This window comes from Chrysochloris asiatica, unplaced genomic scaffold (assembly GCF_000296735.1).
Source record: "Chrysochloris asiatica unplaced genomic scaffold, ChrAsi1.0 scaffold00062, whole genome shotgun sequence".
NCBI classification, from domain to species: domain Eukaryota; kingdom Metazoa; phylum Chordata; class Mammalia; order Afrosoricida; family Chrysochloridae; genus Chrysochloris; species Chrysochloris asiatica.
Genome location: NW_006408580.1, coordinates 16,500,475 through 16,517,344, shown reverse-complemented (window position 1 = coordinate 16,517,344; position 16,870 = coordinate 16,500,475). Strand labels below are relative to the sequence as shown.

Here is a 16,870-nt window from a genome sequence, read left to right as displayed (position 1 = left end):
GTTTGTGTAACATAGGGAGTGACCTGAGATTTGAACACAAAGCTTTCTAACTCCAAAACTTGTAGTTCTTGAAATTCTCCTCTTGAATGTGTATTGAAATCCCTTGAGAAGTTTTACAAATGCAGATATTCTGATTAAAGTATATATATATTTGTTGTTGTTAAGTGCCATCAAGTCGGTTCCGAACCATAGCGACCCCGTATAGGGTTTCCGAGGAGCCACTAGTGAGCTTGAACCTCCTAACTTGCGATGTATATATTTACTGAGATATACTTCACATATCATAAAATCTACCTATTTGACTTATGCAATTCAATGTTTTCAGATCTATTTATAGGGTGTTTATCATCACCAACTACAAAATTAATTTTAGCATATTTTCATCTTGGGGTGGGCCTGGCAATAGTGTCTCTGAGGTCATAATCTAAAAGCCACAGACTCTATAGGAGTCCTTGAATGGACTGCACATGATTTGTGAACCCCTTCTAGTATCTAGAGCTTTCATTATCCTCTCTAAAAGGATAGAACTGCAGCTCAGAGAGTGTTAAGAAACCATAGACCAGTACATGGTCTCAAACTTTAAGATACACACAAACCATCAGAGATTCTTGTTAAACTCCTTATTCAAGTTGTATAGGTCTGAATGGTGCTTTTTGAATAAGCTCCCTGGTGATCCTGATGCTACTGGTCCACAGCCCAAACTCTGAGAACAGTGGAACAGACCAGGAGTACCAACAGTGTTTTTATACAGCTGCCAGATCAAAATGGTTTTCAGTTTTAAATTGTTGAGAAAGCAATCAAAATAATAATAATAATTTGTGGCATGTGAAAAATATATAAAATTAAAATTTCAGTGTCCCTAAATAACATTTTATTTTAACTTAACTGTGCTTTTTGATTTACATATTGTCTGTGGCTACACTTCACAACAACAACAACAACTGTCTCACTGCAATGAGCAGAGTTGATTGTTGTTAGGTGTTGTCGAGTTGGTTTCAACTCATCGTGACCCTGTGTAGAGTTTAAGCTGCTGACTTTGAACTTAGTGTGGTTAGCAGACCAGTGCTTATCCAGTGTAAAACAGAATGAAACACTGGTCTTTTGCCATCTTCACAATTGTTATTATGTTTGAGTCCATGGTTGCTGCCACTGTTGTCAATCCATCACATTGAAGGTCTTCCCTTTTTCACTGACTCTCCACTGTATCAAACATGGTGTCCCTTTTCCAGGACTTCTCCTAACTGATAACGTGTCCAAAGTACCAGAGATGACTTTCACCACTGCCACTTCCAAGGAGCCATCCAGCCATACTTCTTCCAAAAGTAGTTTTGTTTTGTTCTTCTGGCTGTCCATGATATATTCAATGTTCTTCGACAACACCATAATTGCAAATAGCTTTTTCAACAACATAAATGGCAACTATAGACGTGGTCTTCGCTAGATGGAACACACAGTATCAAATCGACTACATCTGTCTATGGCCTATCCCAATTCTAGTACTGCATTAGGCATTTAGAGTATTACGTACATCAGTTAATACTGTGTGTATCATTTCTAGCTGTGTGAAAATACATTTTCAAAGATGAAAGATAAAATTGTTTTATTGATTAGCATTTATATGTAGATGAATGTTTACAATCATTTTTTATGATAGATATCACCAAAATTTAGATCTCAGTTAAATTAAATGTTATCTACCCTCACATTTCAGTCTTCTCATTGGTGTATGTCGTCGAATCAGTTCCAACTCATAGAAACTCTGTTTAGAGTTTGAACTGCTGACCTTGTGTTTAGTGTAGTTAGCAATCCAGTGCTTATGCTACAGCATCGTACCAGGACTCCTTCTCATTAGAAGAGCTGTATTACAAAAAAAAAAAAAAACTTTAGTAATTATTATAACTTTAATTTTATCATTGGAAACTTGTGGGCATTTGTTTTTTCTTGACAGCTAAGTATCTACATTTGTTGTTGTTGTTAAGTGCCGTCAAGTCGATTTCGACCCATAGAGACCCTGTCTAGTGTTTTCAAGGAGCAGCTGGTGAACTTGAATTGCCGACCTTGCAGTTCAAATGACCTTGCAGTTCAGCGCATTTACCCACAGCGCCACACTCCAAGTATCTATATAGTGTCCTTGGCCATTTCTGCTCCTCACTGGTGGCCTTACAGCAAGGAATTTTTAATGTGAGGGGCCAACTAGTAAATATTTTAAACCTTGGGGCTTAGATGTAAAATCAAGTATCTGCAGAGTGTCCTTGATTTTACATCTTATCCCTAAGGTTTTGAATATTTACTAGTTGGCCCTTAACATAAAAAGTTCCTTGGTGTGTAGACCATGCTGTAAGGCCACCAGTGAGGAGCAGTTTGTATTACTTCCCGCAGCTCTTTGCTACATGGCATTATCAACTCCACTGATAGGAATCTTAACTACATATGAGGGACAGCAAGCTTACTATATCTGTGGACAATTCCTCTAGAAGAAAGGTTTGGTGTATGAGAGTATCAACTTCAGATTTAGTGTACAATAGAACCCCCTGGTGTTGCAAGCTACACACTCGAATGATAACTTTAGTGTTTCCTCGGCTAGGCCATGTTGACATGACCTTGGAAACAAGATTTCCTAGGAGTAATCTGTACTCTGCACAGAAAGCTTAGGTAATTGGGGTCAGGCACAATTAGTCTCACTTATGGATAGAATACGGCATCTTCTTATACCAGCCTTTAAGTTACTTACACTTAAGCTGTTTGTTCAGGGCCCTCAATTGATCATGCATTTTATTTGTGTGAAGACACTTATGATTCTTTTACAAAATGAATTCTCTTTGATTTTATGAAAACAATCTGCATAACACTCAAGTTAGAACATACATGTCTCCTCAAAATTCTTCCAATCTTCAAATGGTATCCATCATCATAAGCCTGTATGTCCTCTCTGATGTGCTTCTTAAACTAGTCTTTCATTTGCTCTTGGTCAATGACAACTTTTTTTTGTTCTGTTGAGTTGATTCAGACTCTTACTGACCCTACAGGACAGAGTGGAACTGCCTCATAGAGTTTTCTAGGCAATCTCTCTTAATTAGTACATTATTTTCAGCTCGTATCTTTTCTTTTTTTTGGATGCTAGGAATTTTCCTTTCTACAAAGTACCCACCCAAACAATCCTTGGTCTCAGTAGGCCCATACTTAGTCAGAGTTTAACATGTTCTAGGGAGATAAGTACATAGTCTGACTTTGAAGGAATTAGATTATGCAACCAAAATAATTGCAAAATTTTACAAATTTATATTATTATAAATCCAGTGTGTTAGGCCAAGGAGGATAAACTATAACACTGGATTGGACAAAATATATTGGTATGGTACATTTGGCAGAGATACTAGCTTCCTCATTGTCTACCTGACCTCCACTATCCCTTTTTTCCAATCACTGAGTCTGAGTGGTAGTGTTTTTCAAAACACAAATCAAAAGTAGAAATCTGACTGTACTATTCCTTGGCTTAAAAGTATTCAACAACTTGATAATACCAGAGCAATTTTCATACTTTTTAAAGTCATAAAGCTCTTTGTTCAAATAAAATCCTGCCAGCAAATCTAACTTTAAAAAAACAAAAAACCACAGATAAAAGCGGAGCTGCTCTGTTTGAAGCAGAAGTTGGTGCCACAGCAGGTCATTGAGCCTCCCTTGTGTTTCCTAAGGAACCATTCCCAGAAACATAGCTTTAAAATTACTCTATAAAATCTGGATGTTTTATTTGCATACCAACTTCTTCCCAGGCAGGCATTTCTCTCACCTCTCACTTCTTTGCCAGGTCCCAGTCCTGGGGTTATTCACTATTCTCTGGACTAGTCATGTGTTCTTTTGACTTTTCACATTTGTTGTCCTTGCAACCTCAAACGACCACCCTCCTCTTTCTAAATGTTCTTTTCTTTGTGTTATCCAAGCTAAAGTGGGCAATTGTAGATTGTTTTTTCATATGTCCCCACTGGGTGATCTCACTTATTCTCCCCTGAGGAATAGAAAGCTCTTCGAGAACAGAGCCCATGTTTCTCCATCAATTTACCCCCAAGATTCAGCACAGTTTCTGAAATGTGGTTTTATACATGTTTATTGCATGACAGTTTATATATTTTATGACCTATTTTGTTTGTTGTTTGGTTCTTTTTTTTTTTTTTTTTTAAAGGACTGAGCTTGTCTTAGCTAATCAAACCTTATTTTTAAAAATGGTTTTATTAACCTCAAGGTTTTATGACTACATTGTTTTTTCCTGTTCAGTGGCCAAGCATGACAATCAGTAAATCTATACATTGTGTATCATGGCATAGGAAGCTGAGTTCACTAATATGTATTGAACACTTAAAAGTGTTAAGTTCTGAGATAAGTTTTTTACATGAATTATAATATTTGAGTCTAAGTCATGACCTTATACATCAATATAATACAACACACTTTTGACAGAAATGATATTTGCTGCTTCAATAATTTTTTTTGTTAAAAAAATGATTCATTATTTCCCTTACATGGAAATAAAGATGAACATAAAGAAGATGTCAATGTGAATCCATAATATAACTATTCAGAGGTAAACTTCATATGTTAGCTCATTTCCTTCCATTATTTCCTTTATAATATTTAAGTTCCTATATCTTGATTTTTGTTTTATACTTAGCTTTAGCTTGCAAGTCTTCCAACATGCCATTATATATAGAAGAATCTTAGTATTAAACTCACACAGCTGGAAGTTAGCGTGATCACACAGCTGAAGATGTTGACCAGAATACCCCCTTTCCTGGCAGTATCAGGGTTGTTGTTAAGCACCATTGAGTCGGTTCTGACCCATAGTGACCCTGTATAGGATTTCTGAGGAGTGGCTGGTGAGTTTGAACCATCAACCTTGTAGTTCAAACTAATCTTGCAATCCAGTGCTTCTTCTACAGCGCCACACTAGAGTAGTCAGACATTTTACTTGGCAGCTGTCTTTCCCCAAAGCTGCTGTTCCAAGAGGCCCATGGAGAAGCTGCAAGATATTGTCTGAACTAACTTTGGAAGTCTTAGAACATTACTTTTGTCAGATTTTATTAGTCAAACAAGTACTGAAGTCATCCCAGATTCAGCTGGAGGTAATTTATATTCCAGCTTTCAATGGAAGAAGCAGCAAAGAATTTGTGGCCCTCTTTGATCTACTATATCTCACATAATATATGGAATGTGTAAGATGGTGATCACCAGGAAGTTTACAAAGAACAGTAACCCATTCTTTTGGTTTTTGACAGGAATGCAAAAGTGGAGCTAGTTTGAATATTGGCACACACATCATGTTTCTCTTTATTGTTACTGGATCAGTAAAAGGGTAGCTAGATACTTTGAACTACACAAAGAGAAGTAAGCAGAGTTTGAAATGTATAACTTTTGGGAGGTTATATTATAAAAGTAATTATTTTATACATACAGAGATGCACATATCAAGAAAATGTTAGCATAGTTAGCAGAAATAGAATTCTCTGATACTTTTTTATTAACAAACAGTTTTAAGAACACACATGTTGAAGGAAAACAAGTTCCATGGTTTCCAGGGTAATAAAGCAAGAGAAGGTAATGTTCTCCACGTAGGGCCTGACAAATGGAAATCAATGTTTTTAAGAGGGCTTTTATAAGTCTTGTGGATGCCCCATTATTTGCAACAGTGGTTCATAAATCACTTTTGGAGATAGTTGGTCCCTGTGATGACAGATGAGAACTGAAAACTGTCCCCATTGAAAAAATACACTTGTGTTTTCATAGACAAATGGAGGCAAGTTCATCAATTTCTAAGATGTTGTTACCCAAGAGTTTGTAGTTCACAGGATAAACACTGCTAATACAAAACCTTTAGAATCAAAGGCTGGCTTTGTATACCCTATTAGAATGTGTTGGAGAAAATATGATGTATGAACTTTGGGAACTAATGAAATTAAAATTCTACTCCCAGAGAGAATAACATGGACAAGGTACTCTAATATAATGATGCCAATTTTAAATGAGGTATTTAAAATATTTATAATTTTACAACTCAGTTTCTTGATCCTCCATGCCCTCTGGATCTAGGTTCCCTCTTGAAAGCTTGTGAGCCAGTCACTTCTTGCCTTTGTAGCCCCCCCCCCCATTTTGGGTAGCCAATGTCCAAGTTGCCCATCCCTGTCTACTCTGTGTATGGAGGGGGTGGGAATGATCCTTGCTGTAAAGATTTGTTCCCTCTGTAAAGTAACAATATTAATATTTACTTCTTTGCTTTATTATGAATATTAAAATGAAGTAATATATACAAAGTGTCTAGCCTAATTCTATGGATTTTTAACATCACATCCAATCCAGCCCCATCTGCCAACCTCATGAGAGACCCCAGATTTGTAGTTCCCAATTGAGCCTAGTCAATTCACAAAGCTGTGAGATAATGATAAAATTTTGTTTTAAGCCACTGAGTTTGAGGATGGTTTGTTATGTAGCAAGACATAACTGGAACATGAAGAAAGTAGTGTTCATGCTGTATCTGGAGCTATTGATACCCACTTACATAGAAAGTATCCAGTGAAATTCTAGTCACTGCTGTTTTTCTTAGGGTTTGGGTGTTATATCCTTTTCTTGTTCTCATAGTCTCTGTAGTACTTTTTTTTTAATTAAGTGAAATATTTTTTTGTTCATTTTTGTCTACATCCACTATAAAAATGTCAGTATCTATAAGTTGCTATAACATAGAATTGTTGGAATAGAGTTAACTACTTATTTGGTTAAATGGAACCACTGTAGGATAAACACTGGACCGCTAACCACAAGATCAGTAGCTCAAATCCACCAGCTGCTCCTCAGAAACCCTATACAGGGTCGCTATGAGTCAGTCGCTATGAGGTTGGCCCAGGATCGGACATTGTTTCGTTCTGCTGTGCATGGGGTCGCTATGAGTCGGTTCCAACTTGATGGCACCTGACAACAACAACATGAGTCAGAACTGACTCAAGGACACTTAACAACATCAACAACGACCACAAGTGAAGAAGACATCTATCTATAGTAGAGAGGCTACTATCATTCCATGCACAGTGGTTTCAGTGAACACTCCATGGTTAATCCATTAGCCCTGCAGTAGCTCCCACAGAGCTGGAGTATTACCCAACTTCTTCATCCAGAGCAACTTTCCAGAGTGTATCTTCTTTTTTCCCCACTCTATTTTGACAGAGGCCATCAAACCATCCTAAGCTATATTCCCAATTTTCATTCTTGGCATTATTTTTTGAATATTTTGTTTCTCATCTCATTTATGAAATATTCATTTGGCAAACATTTTTGAACACCTATTAGTACTCCTGGTGTGGTGCTATAGGATTAGCACTGGACTGTGAACCACAAGGTCGGCGGTTCAAACCCACCAATTGCTCATCGAAAACCCTATAAAGCATTACTATGAGTTGGAACTGACTCGGCAGCATTTAACAACATCACCAACAACTGATTCCAGGAACTATGAAGATGCTGGGAATGCAATGGTGATTATGACAAAACAAGGTCCTCTATAGAGTTTAATGGCTAGCAGGGAAGACCAACATTAAATACGTATGGTGAGTGTTTAGAATTGTTCACCAAATAATTCTGGTTCTTTTGTGAGCAGGTATGATAGCACTTCCTGGTCCACTTCTGATTGAGTAAAGCCATGTGACCAGCTTTGGCTAATGAGTGTTTTTGTTTTTTGTTTTTTTTTTTAATGTTTTATTGTGAATTATGTGGGAGAACATTAGCTTTACATTCATCCTATCATATACCGTTTCATTGCCATGGTTACAATCCCCTTCATGCATCATCAACCAACCAAAGGGTATATCCTACAAACCTGCCCCCAGTCATCAGCACACAGCCCCTCTCCCTTTCTGGGTCTAAAGTCCCCAGCCACTCCATCTCTCCATGTCATCATCTCTGCCTCCATCTCAGGCATCACTGCTTCTCTGGGTAGGGGCCTGCTCTCTGTTCTTTTCCCTTCATGGTCCCAGGGATCTCCGCTCCTAGACTGCAAAGTTAATCACTACCCTCCTTTTGCTACACAATGTCTACCTTTACATTTCCAACCTTCACAAGCAGTCCTGATAACAATTATTCACTATTGTAGCACAAGAGACCTAGTCACATCTCCTTTCATCAGCCCCACCCAGACAGATTAGCTACTACTCAGTGGAGAGTCTACCTTCCTCCATGCCCTCGAGATCTAGGTTCCCTCTTGAAAGCTTGTAAGCCAGTCACTTCCTGCCTTTGTAGCCCCCATTTTGGGTAGCCAATGTCCAAGTTGCCCATCCCTGTCTGCTCTGTGTATGGAGGGGGTGGAAATGATCCTCGCTTAAAGATTTGTTCCTTCTTTTGAGCTACTGCATCGATAAATGTAGGTCAAGTTCATCAAATTGTATCAGATTACTCTTTTTTTCCTCTTCTTTTTCCTTCTAGTTGAGCTCTGATCATCCAGTCATTGAAGCCAGGTCAAGTGGGTATTATCTTCAAGTGTGGGTGTTCTTATGATTATGCCCTCTCTTCTTATCAGCTGGATGCTTCACTCTCCACTCTTGTCTTCTGTGGCTATGTCACTGACTCTGGGCCCAAGAGTCTCCGGGTCTTGCCACACTGCTGGCCAACCAGGTCTCCACCCGGGTTCACAGGAGTCTATTGAACGTTGTAGGGCTTAGCTTGCAGCATCATTGCTGTTTTTACCTCACTTCCCCTTGTCGGTGACGAACGTGGTCTCCAATCAAAGCGTGTATTCCCATTGAGTCTTAGTCTTAGAAGGGGTTTTTTGGCGAATGAGTTTCAAGTAGAAGTAATACTTTTCATTTCCAGGCCAAGGTATTTAATTTCTAGTGTGAGACCTACTGGAGCTCCCTTTGCTCTTCTGATAAAAAAATAAATAATAAAAAAAAAAGCTGGCAATGTTCAAGATGGTGGCTGCTCGGTGGGTCTGGATCCTTAAGGGATATTTTGAATGACCAAGAAATAAATGTTTACTGTTTTGTGCTACTGAAATTTGGGAGTGTTTGTTTCACACCATATTCAGCACCCGGCAACTGAAAATATCTGTGGGAAAGATCAGGTTGGTTTTGTTTTATAATTTTCAATTCATTCCAGACTGATACTTTTGTGAAATATATTTAAAATAAGTTACTAGATGAATGAAATATAAAAGGCATATAGACTATAAGTCCTAATTAACATTGGAGTCCTAGTGTGGTGCTGTGGAATAATGCGCTGGACCCTCAAGGTTGGTTTGAATCAAAAAGGTGGTGGCTCACCAGCTGCTCCTAGGAAACACTATACAGGGTTGCTATGAGTCAGAAACAACTAACTCATCGGCACTTACCACCACCAACAAATATTAACTTTAGATTCAACAGATACAAAACTATTTTGTTAAATTGCTATAAAAAAGTTTCTAAGCGTGCAATTTCTGTACTTAATATAGTTTCAGACCAGTAACCATTTACAGAAGGAGCCTTAGTAGTGTAGTGAGTTACGAATTGGGCTGCTAACTGCAAGGTTAGCAATTTGAACCTACCAGCCACTCCAAGGGAAAAATTTGAGGCTTTCTGTGCCTGTAAAAATTTACAACCTTGGAAACCTATATAGGATTGCTATGAGTTGGAACCGACTGACAGCACACAACCACCACCAACCCTTTATACATCAGCATCTGTCTGCAGGCCCCACGTTGAATAGCACAGTGTTAGTGTATCCCAGGTAGAGAGTGCTACCAGGGGAAAAGTAGAGGTAGATATGGAAATGTACAGCTAATGTATTATTTTCCTGTTGACGATGTAACAAATCACCACAAGTTTAGTGTCTGAAGATCAGAAGTAAAAAATTAAGTCTTATACTGGCTAACAAGATTTCAAGAGGAGTTTCGTTTCAGAGTTTGTGAGGTAAGGTAAAGTCCCCACTGAACAGTTTTCATCTTGCCTAGATGGTTCTGGTGAAAAGAGATGGGGATAAGATTCTGATGATTTGATAGTGAGTAATTGTTATCATGACTAATTGTGACTGTTGCAACTGTAAAGATAGAAGTTTTGTAACACAAATGGGGAGTAGCGCTTTAACCACTGCACAACCCGAGTTTCATAGGGTCTCATCGTTCTCACTTTATTCCACTCATAGGATAGAACCTTGGGATTTTAGAGAGCATACTTACATTTACAGCTTAAATATGGATAACCATACATTTTAGGTCAAGCATTTTTACAGTCTCCAATCCCTTGAATACTTTCTAAACACAATTCTATAAACATGGCACATTCTAAATATCTGACACTTTAAATGCAAAATATGTCTTAAGTAAACCTGGCTGTAATGTGATGATATCCATTCACTGGGTTACCAAATTAGTTTTTCAGCATGAAATCAGATGCGACACACAAAGACATGAAAAACAACTGTGTTGTGTACCTGACTATTCCATAGTTGACAGTGATCCAAAAACCAATGCAGGAAAAGGGCCTTAAGCTGTCTGAAATTTCTCTTTTGCTTTTAACCCTGTTGCTTCCTGTTCATGCCAACCTTGGATCCCTCTGATCCATGCTGTGTCTAGGGCTTTGAAGATGGAAGAAAGGCCTGGCATAAATCCCAAGAGTCTGCATTGACCTGAGTCAGTGCAGAGTTCTGAGTGATTTCAGCAAACTTCTGGGTTTTGTGCACAATGTATAGAACAAACCCATGGGAGTTTTGGAAAGTTGGAAAGACTCTGGATAAGATCCCATCCTTTTAGAACTCTTGATATTTTGAGGTCAGTCTAACTTGCTGACTATTGGGAGTCTTCAAAGCAGTCTTTGAGTATGTACCTAGTTATGTCTGCAAGCCCATCAAACCAAGTGGAACAGTATGTAGCTTGTAGTTCATGGTGGTTATGTGCCTTGGAGTCAGTTCCAACTCATGGTGACCCTGAGTAGGGTTTCCGAGGTTGTAAATATTTATGAGAGTAGAAAGCACAATGCTGATCTTGAGTTTACCAGCCCAACTGGTAGCCACTACGCTACCAGAGCTCCTTTTGTAGTTCATAGAGCTGGGGAAAAGTTGTAGGACAGTGTCACAGATGATGGCAAATCACAAAACCACATAGATCACCCAAGGAGTCATTCTAAAGGAGTTGGACAGACAGAATTTAGGTGTCAGGCCAAGGAAAGAATGTGTTCAAGAATTAGGATAAGAAGCAGGGTCTGGTGAATATGACTTTCAATATTGTAGTGCTGTGGGCTAATGTATTGGAGGGCAAAGTGGTTTAAACCACAAGGTCGGTGGTTCAAGCTTACCAGCTGCTCCTTGAAAACCCTATACAGGGTCTCTATGGGTCAGAACCAACTCCACGGCACATAACAACAACAATACATACAGAGAATAATTCAAAGGAGCCCTTGTAACATAATGGATTATGAGCTAGGCTGCTAACCACAAGGTCAGCAGTTCGAATCTTCCAGTCTACAGCCAGAGTATGGATAATTTTTCACTCATCCTCATATATTAATAATGTATGATTCCTTTTGTAACTTGATTTTTCACTCAACACTGTTTGTGAAATTTGTTTAGGTTGATATTTAACATGGAATCAACTAATATATAATGTTTCATGGTAATAAGCACAAAGTAAGTATTTAATAAAAGCATGTTTACTGATGGAAAATATTTGGGTTTTGCTGAGTTTTGTATATCACTGCTTCAAAAATTAGGCACTTTTACCATTACCAGTGATCTGGGGGTAATGACCTAATTCATTTTTCTCTCCTTTGTTGTCTATCCTTTCTTGTGTTTTCAGGATTGTGACTCAGCAGATCGATTCCTGCTCTATAGCTTTCAGAAGGATTAAAATTGAACGTTATTAGTGAAACTCGGCTGCTATCTGACTCCACGCTACAACAAAGGCTTTGGAGACTTTTTTCAGTTAAAACAATAATGACCTTCTTGGAATGTAAGCCCAGTGGAGCCTGTTTTTTGTGGAGCCTGAAAAAGTACCTAACCACCATAGGCAATTCTGCAGAGATCTTATAAGAACCACTTGACAGTGAGACATTGAGTGACCCTGAATTGATCAGCAGGACTTAAAAAATTGTGACTATCGATTCACTTTCTGGAACATTCAATCATAGCTATACAGAACTGTTGCTGAAATACCATGTCTAAGAACTCGGAGTTCATCAATCTATCATTTTTATTAGATCATGAGAAGGAAATGATCCTAGGAGTTCTAAAGAGAGATGAATATTTGAAAAAAGTGGAGGATAAGAGAATAAGGTAATATTCTTGTATCTTTTCTGTTCTCCTTGACTGTTTTGAATTTGTTTGAAGCCATATAGATCAGAAATGGGGAAACTGTGACTGCACTGGAGACAGTGGCTGGTGACTTCATGAGTTCCCAGCAATAGCCCAATTGTTACGAAACATCTGTGACACTTTGCCATTTCGTCTGATGTGATGATGGAATCGGCTAATAAGATTTTGATGTGAATGTCCATTTGATAATAAGGTCAAAACTAGTAATTAAGAGAAAGGACTGCCCAAGTTTGAGTTTAAGAGCTAGTATGTATTCTTGGTATGACCTCAAGCAAGCTAGTGAACTTGTCTAGACCTCAGTTTTCTCATAGGTAAATCAAAGACAATGTTAGTATCCAACTCATAGCATTGTTGTAATATTAAGGAAGGTCATACAAGATAATACATGTACAGTTCCTAGCACATAATTGCTCAATAAATGTTAGCTATTACTTATTTATGAGGGCCTGGGATGGCACTGAAGGCTAAAAACCCTAGACTTCTGACTACAAGGTTGGTTGTTCCAGCCCACCAGCCACTCCTTGGAAATTCTACATACACAGAGTTGCTATGAATTGGAACTGACACAATCATAACAAAAATTCCTTAATTATAATGCATCTCTCAGATCATTCTTACTGGGAATTTGCCTCCACATGGCTTGGAGAAGAGGGAGATTTGGAAAGTTAAAGTTTTCCATCATGTCCTCCAAAATAACTTGAATTTCTTGAAATAAAGTTTCATTTTTGTGTGAGGAAGTTGAGTAATTTTAACTTCAAATGGATTTCACTTTGGTTGTAGAGAGAGCTGATCTTTCACTGGTTCCCATTGCATGATTTTCTTTGTGATTCAGCTAGCATCCATCCCAATTACTTGTATCATCTAAATGATCAGAGCATCGTTATAATTGATTGTAACATCCATTGTGATTGGCTGTATCATCTGTTCTGAATAGTCAGAGCATCATTCTGATTGGTTGCAACATCCATTCTGATTTATTCCATCATCTGTTCTGAATGGCCACAGCATCTTTCTGATTGGTTTTACCACTCATTCTGATTGGTTATTGGCTGTATTGTGCTGATTATTCAATATGAAGAGGATTCAAAAAGTCTGTAGAATATTTTCATTATCTTTTAATACCATTTCCCCATGAATTTTTGAAGTCCCTTTGTATATTTGTTTATTTCACCCCACCCCTGAAGAAAGGAGCATACGTAATCACAGTCCGCTCCTCAGTCACTGTCATTTGTGTAGCATGTAGCTTGTGTATCTTGTATCCTCAACAACCTGGATTGACACAGTGACTGCTGTAATGCTAACTGAAACATAGGAAAGATTGTGAAGATGGAGAAGGATCAGTCAGGGTTGGCTTTTGCAGTACGGAGAGGTGTGGCTACGAGTCAGAACTAACTCCACAGCACCTAACAACAGCAACAAAATGGTTTCCAAAACTACAAGCAGAATCTCATGTTTATTCTACTTCAGGAGAAAACTTGTCACAAGATTTTTTTCTCATGTTACAAAAATCTTCAGTGTATCTGAAGGAATTAGGTTCTGTAGAGTAGTTAAAACATTGAAATAAGCTCTTTTTATAATAATTAAGAGCCCAAAATCTTCCTGCCCATTCCTCCATGAGAGTCCAAAAATCTTGAAGAAGTTAAAGCTTTGATTAAACGTATTGCACTTTTTCTATAACTATATATTAGTTTACTAATGCGCCAGGCTGCAAAGCCATTTGAACTGCAAGGTTGGCAGTTCAAGCTCACCAGCTGCTTCTGGGAAACCCTGCACAGGGTCGCTATGGGTCAGAATTGACTCAGTGGCACTTAACAACAACAACAGGGCTGTATAGTTGGAGTCCTGGTATAGCACTGTAGGATAATCACTGGACCAAAAGGTCTATTTGAACTGCAAGGTCAGCTGTTCAAACCTACCCAACTGCTCCCTGGAAATCCTATACAGGTTTGCTATGAGTCAGAACCAACTCAATGGCACTTAACAACAACAACAACACGGGCTGTATAATAAGGAAATGTGCAAAGACCTGAAGTTACAAAACCAAAATGAATGAACATGCTCGGCATTTATCAAGCTTTAAGAACTGAAGAAAATAATTCAAGCCTCTCCTTGCAATATTGAAGGATTCTATGAGCAAAATATTGAATGATACAGAAAGCATCAAAAGAAGATAGAAGGTATATACATAATTACTGTATCAAAAAGAAATAGTCGATGTTCAAGCGTTTCAAGACGTAGCATATGATCAAGATCTTATGGTACTGAAGTAAGAATTCAAGTTGCACTGAAGGCATTGGCAAAATAAGGCTCTAGAAATTGATGGAATATAAACTAAAATCTTTCAACAAACTGATGAAGCACTGGAGACAAAAGAAATTTGTCAAATCACCTGGACAGCTGATTTGAAGAAATCTATATTTGTGCCCATATCAAACAGAGATGACTAAATGGAATGCAGAAATCAATGGACAATATTATTAATATAGCATGCAAGTAAAATTCTGTTGAAGATAATTAAAAAACAGCTGCAATGATACAGTGATAGGGAACTTCCAGAACTTAAAGTTGGGTTCAGAAGAGGACGTGGAACAAGGGATATTATTGCTGACATCAAATGGATCTTCGCTGAAAATAGAGAATACCAGAAAAATATTTACTTGTGCTTTATTAACCATGCAAAGGCTTTTGACCCTGTCGAACATGACAAACTTTGGATAACTTTGTGAAGAGTGGGTATTCCAGAACACTTAATTGTACATATGAGGAACCTGTACATAGACCAAGAGGCAGTTGTTAGAACAGAACAAGGGGATACCGAATGGGTTAAAGTCAGAAAAGATGTTTGCCAGGGTTGTATCCTTTCACCATACTTAGTCAGTCTGTACACTGAGCAAATAATCTGTGAAGCTGGAGGAAAACTCATTAGCAACCTGTGATATGCAGATGATACAAATTTGCTTGCTGGAAGTGAAAAGGACTTAAAATACTTACAGATTAAAATCAAAGACCACAGTCTTCAGTATGAATTGCACCTCAATGTAAAGGGGGAAAAGTCATCATAACTAGACCAATAAGTGACATCATGATAAATGGAGAAAAGATTGAAGTTGTGAAAGACTTCATTTTGCTTGGATCCACCGTCGATACTCAAGAGGTAAGATGTTACTCTGAGCACTAAGGTGTGCCTGACTCAATCCAGGGTATTTTCAATAGCCATATATGCATGTGAAAATTGGACATTAAGTAATGAAGACCACAGAAGGATTGACTTATTTGAGTTATGGTATTGGGAAGTACGCTGAAAGCATGCCACAAGAACAAACAAATCTTCATTGCAAGTACAGCCAGAGTCCTCTTTAGAAGAGAAGATGGTGAGACTTTGTTTCTCATAATTCAGACTTATTATCAGGAGGGACCAGTCCCTGAAGAAGGACTTGGTAGAATGGATGGTCAGTAAAAAAGAGGAAGATGCCTGACAAAATCGATTGTCACAGTCGCAGTAGCATTGGGCTCAAAGATAAAAACAATTGAGGATTGCACAGGACTGGGCAGTGTTTCATTTGGTTGTGCATATGAGTCAGAGCCTTTATCATCCCCTCATTTTAGGTAGCCAATGTTTAAGTCTCCCGTCCCTATCAGCCCTGTAAATAGAGGGGATAGGATTAATACTTGATGTGAAGACTCCTTCCCTCTCAGTTGGTATTTTGAGCTACTACATCCATCCATAAGTCCAGGTCAAGTTCATCAAATTGTAGCAATTTACACTTGTTTCCTTTATCAAAAATTATTATTTTTTTTAGCATCCTCTAGTTGAGTTCTGATCATCAAGCCATTGAGGCTAAAGACTTACACTTTTGTCTTTATCAACCTTTAACTGAAATTTAGCATTTCCTTCCATTACGAATATAAGGCAACATGCCACAGTAATATTAACAGAATGTATGACTTTGTCACCAGGAGAGATCACAGGTATTTTCATATCACATTGAAGGTGAATCATGCATCTCAAAATACAACTTATGTTCAGCACGACTTCACAATTATGGTAGTTAATAGATTTGCCACACACATGCACATAAAACTAGCCTCTGTGGAGTTCATTCTGACTCAAGGTGACACCATGTGTGTCAGAGTAGAACTGTGCTCTTTAGGGTTTTCAATGACTGGTTTTGAGGAAGTAGACTGCCATGCCTAGCTTCTGAGGCACTTTTAGGTGAACTTGATCCTCCAACCTTTCAGTTAGCTGCCAAGTGCTTTAACTGCTTGTAATACCTAGGGTCTCCATATCAGCTGTGGAGTCTTGCTATTTAATGTGCTAATAAAGCACTGAGTAAGGCTTCTAATCTCAAGGTCAGCAGGTTAAAACTACCAGCCATTCTGTAGGAGAAGGATGATGCTTTCTGCTTCTGTAAAGGTTTGCAGCTTCGGAAACCCTGCACAGAGTCGCTATGAATTGGAACCGACTTGATGACACTTAACAACTGTTATACTATGCTATTTTTTTTTCTTAAATGTTTTCTTGTGAATTATGGGAGAACATTAGTTTTACATTCATTCT

At 38.2% G+C, this 16,870-nt stretch overlaps 1 protein-coding gene across 1 annotated transcript in view; it reads left to right on the top strand.

The window, feature by feature from the left end:
* Nucleotides 1-12,154: 12,154 nt before the first annotated feature.
* Nucleotides 12,155-16,870, top strand: part of SYTL5 (synaptotagmin-like 5) — a 204,936-nt gene continuing 200,220 nt past the window's right edge. Inside the window, exon 1 of the mRNA XM_006864299.1 lies at nucleotides 12,155-12,273. Coding sequence (XP_006864361.1) covers nucleotides 12,155-12,273 — 119 coding nt within the window. The remainder of the gene's footprint in view (nucleotides 12,274-16,870) is intronic.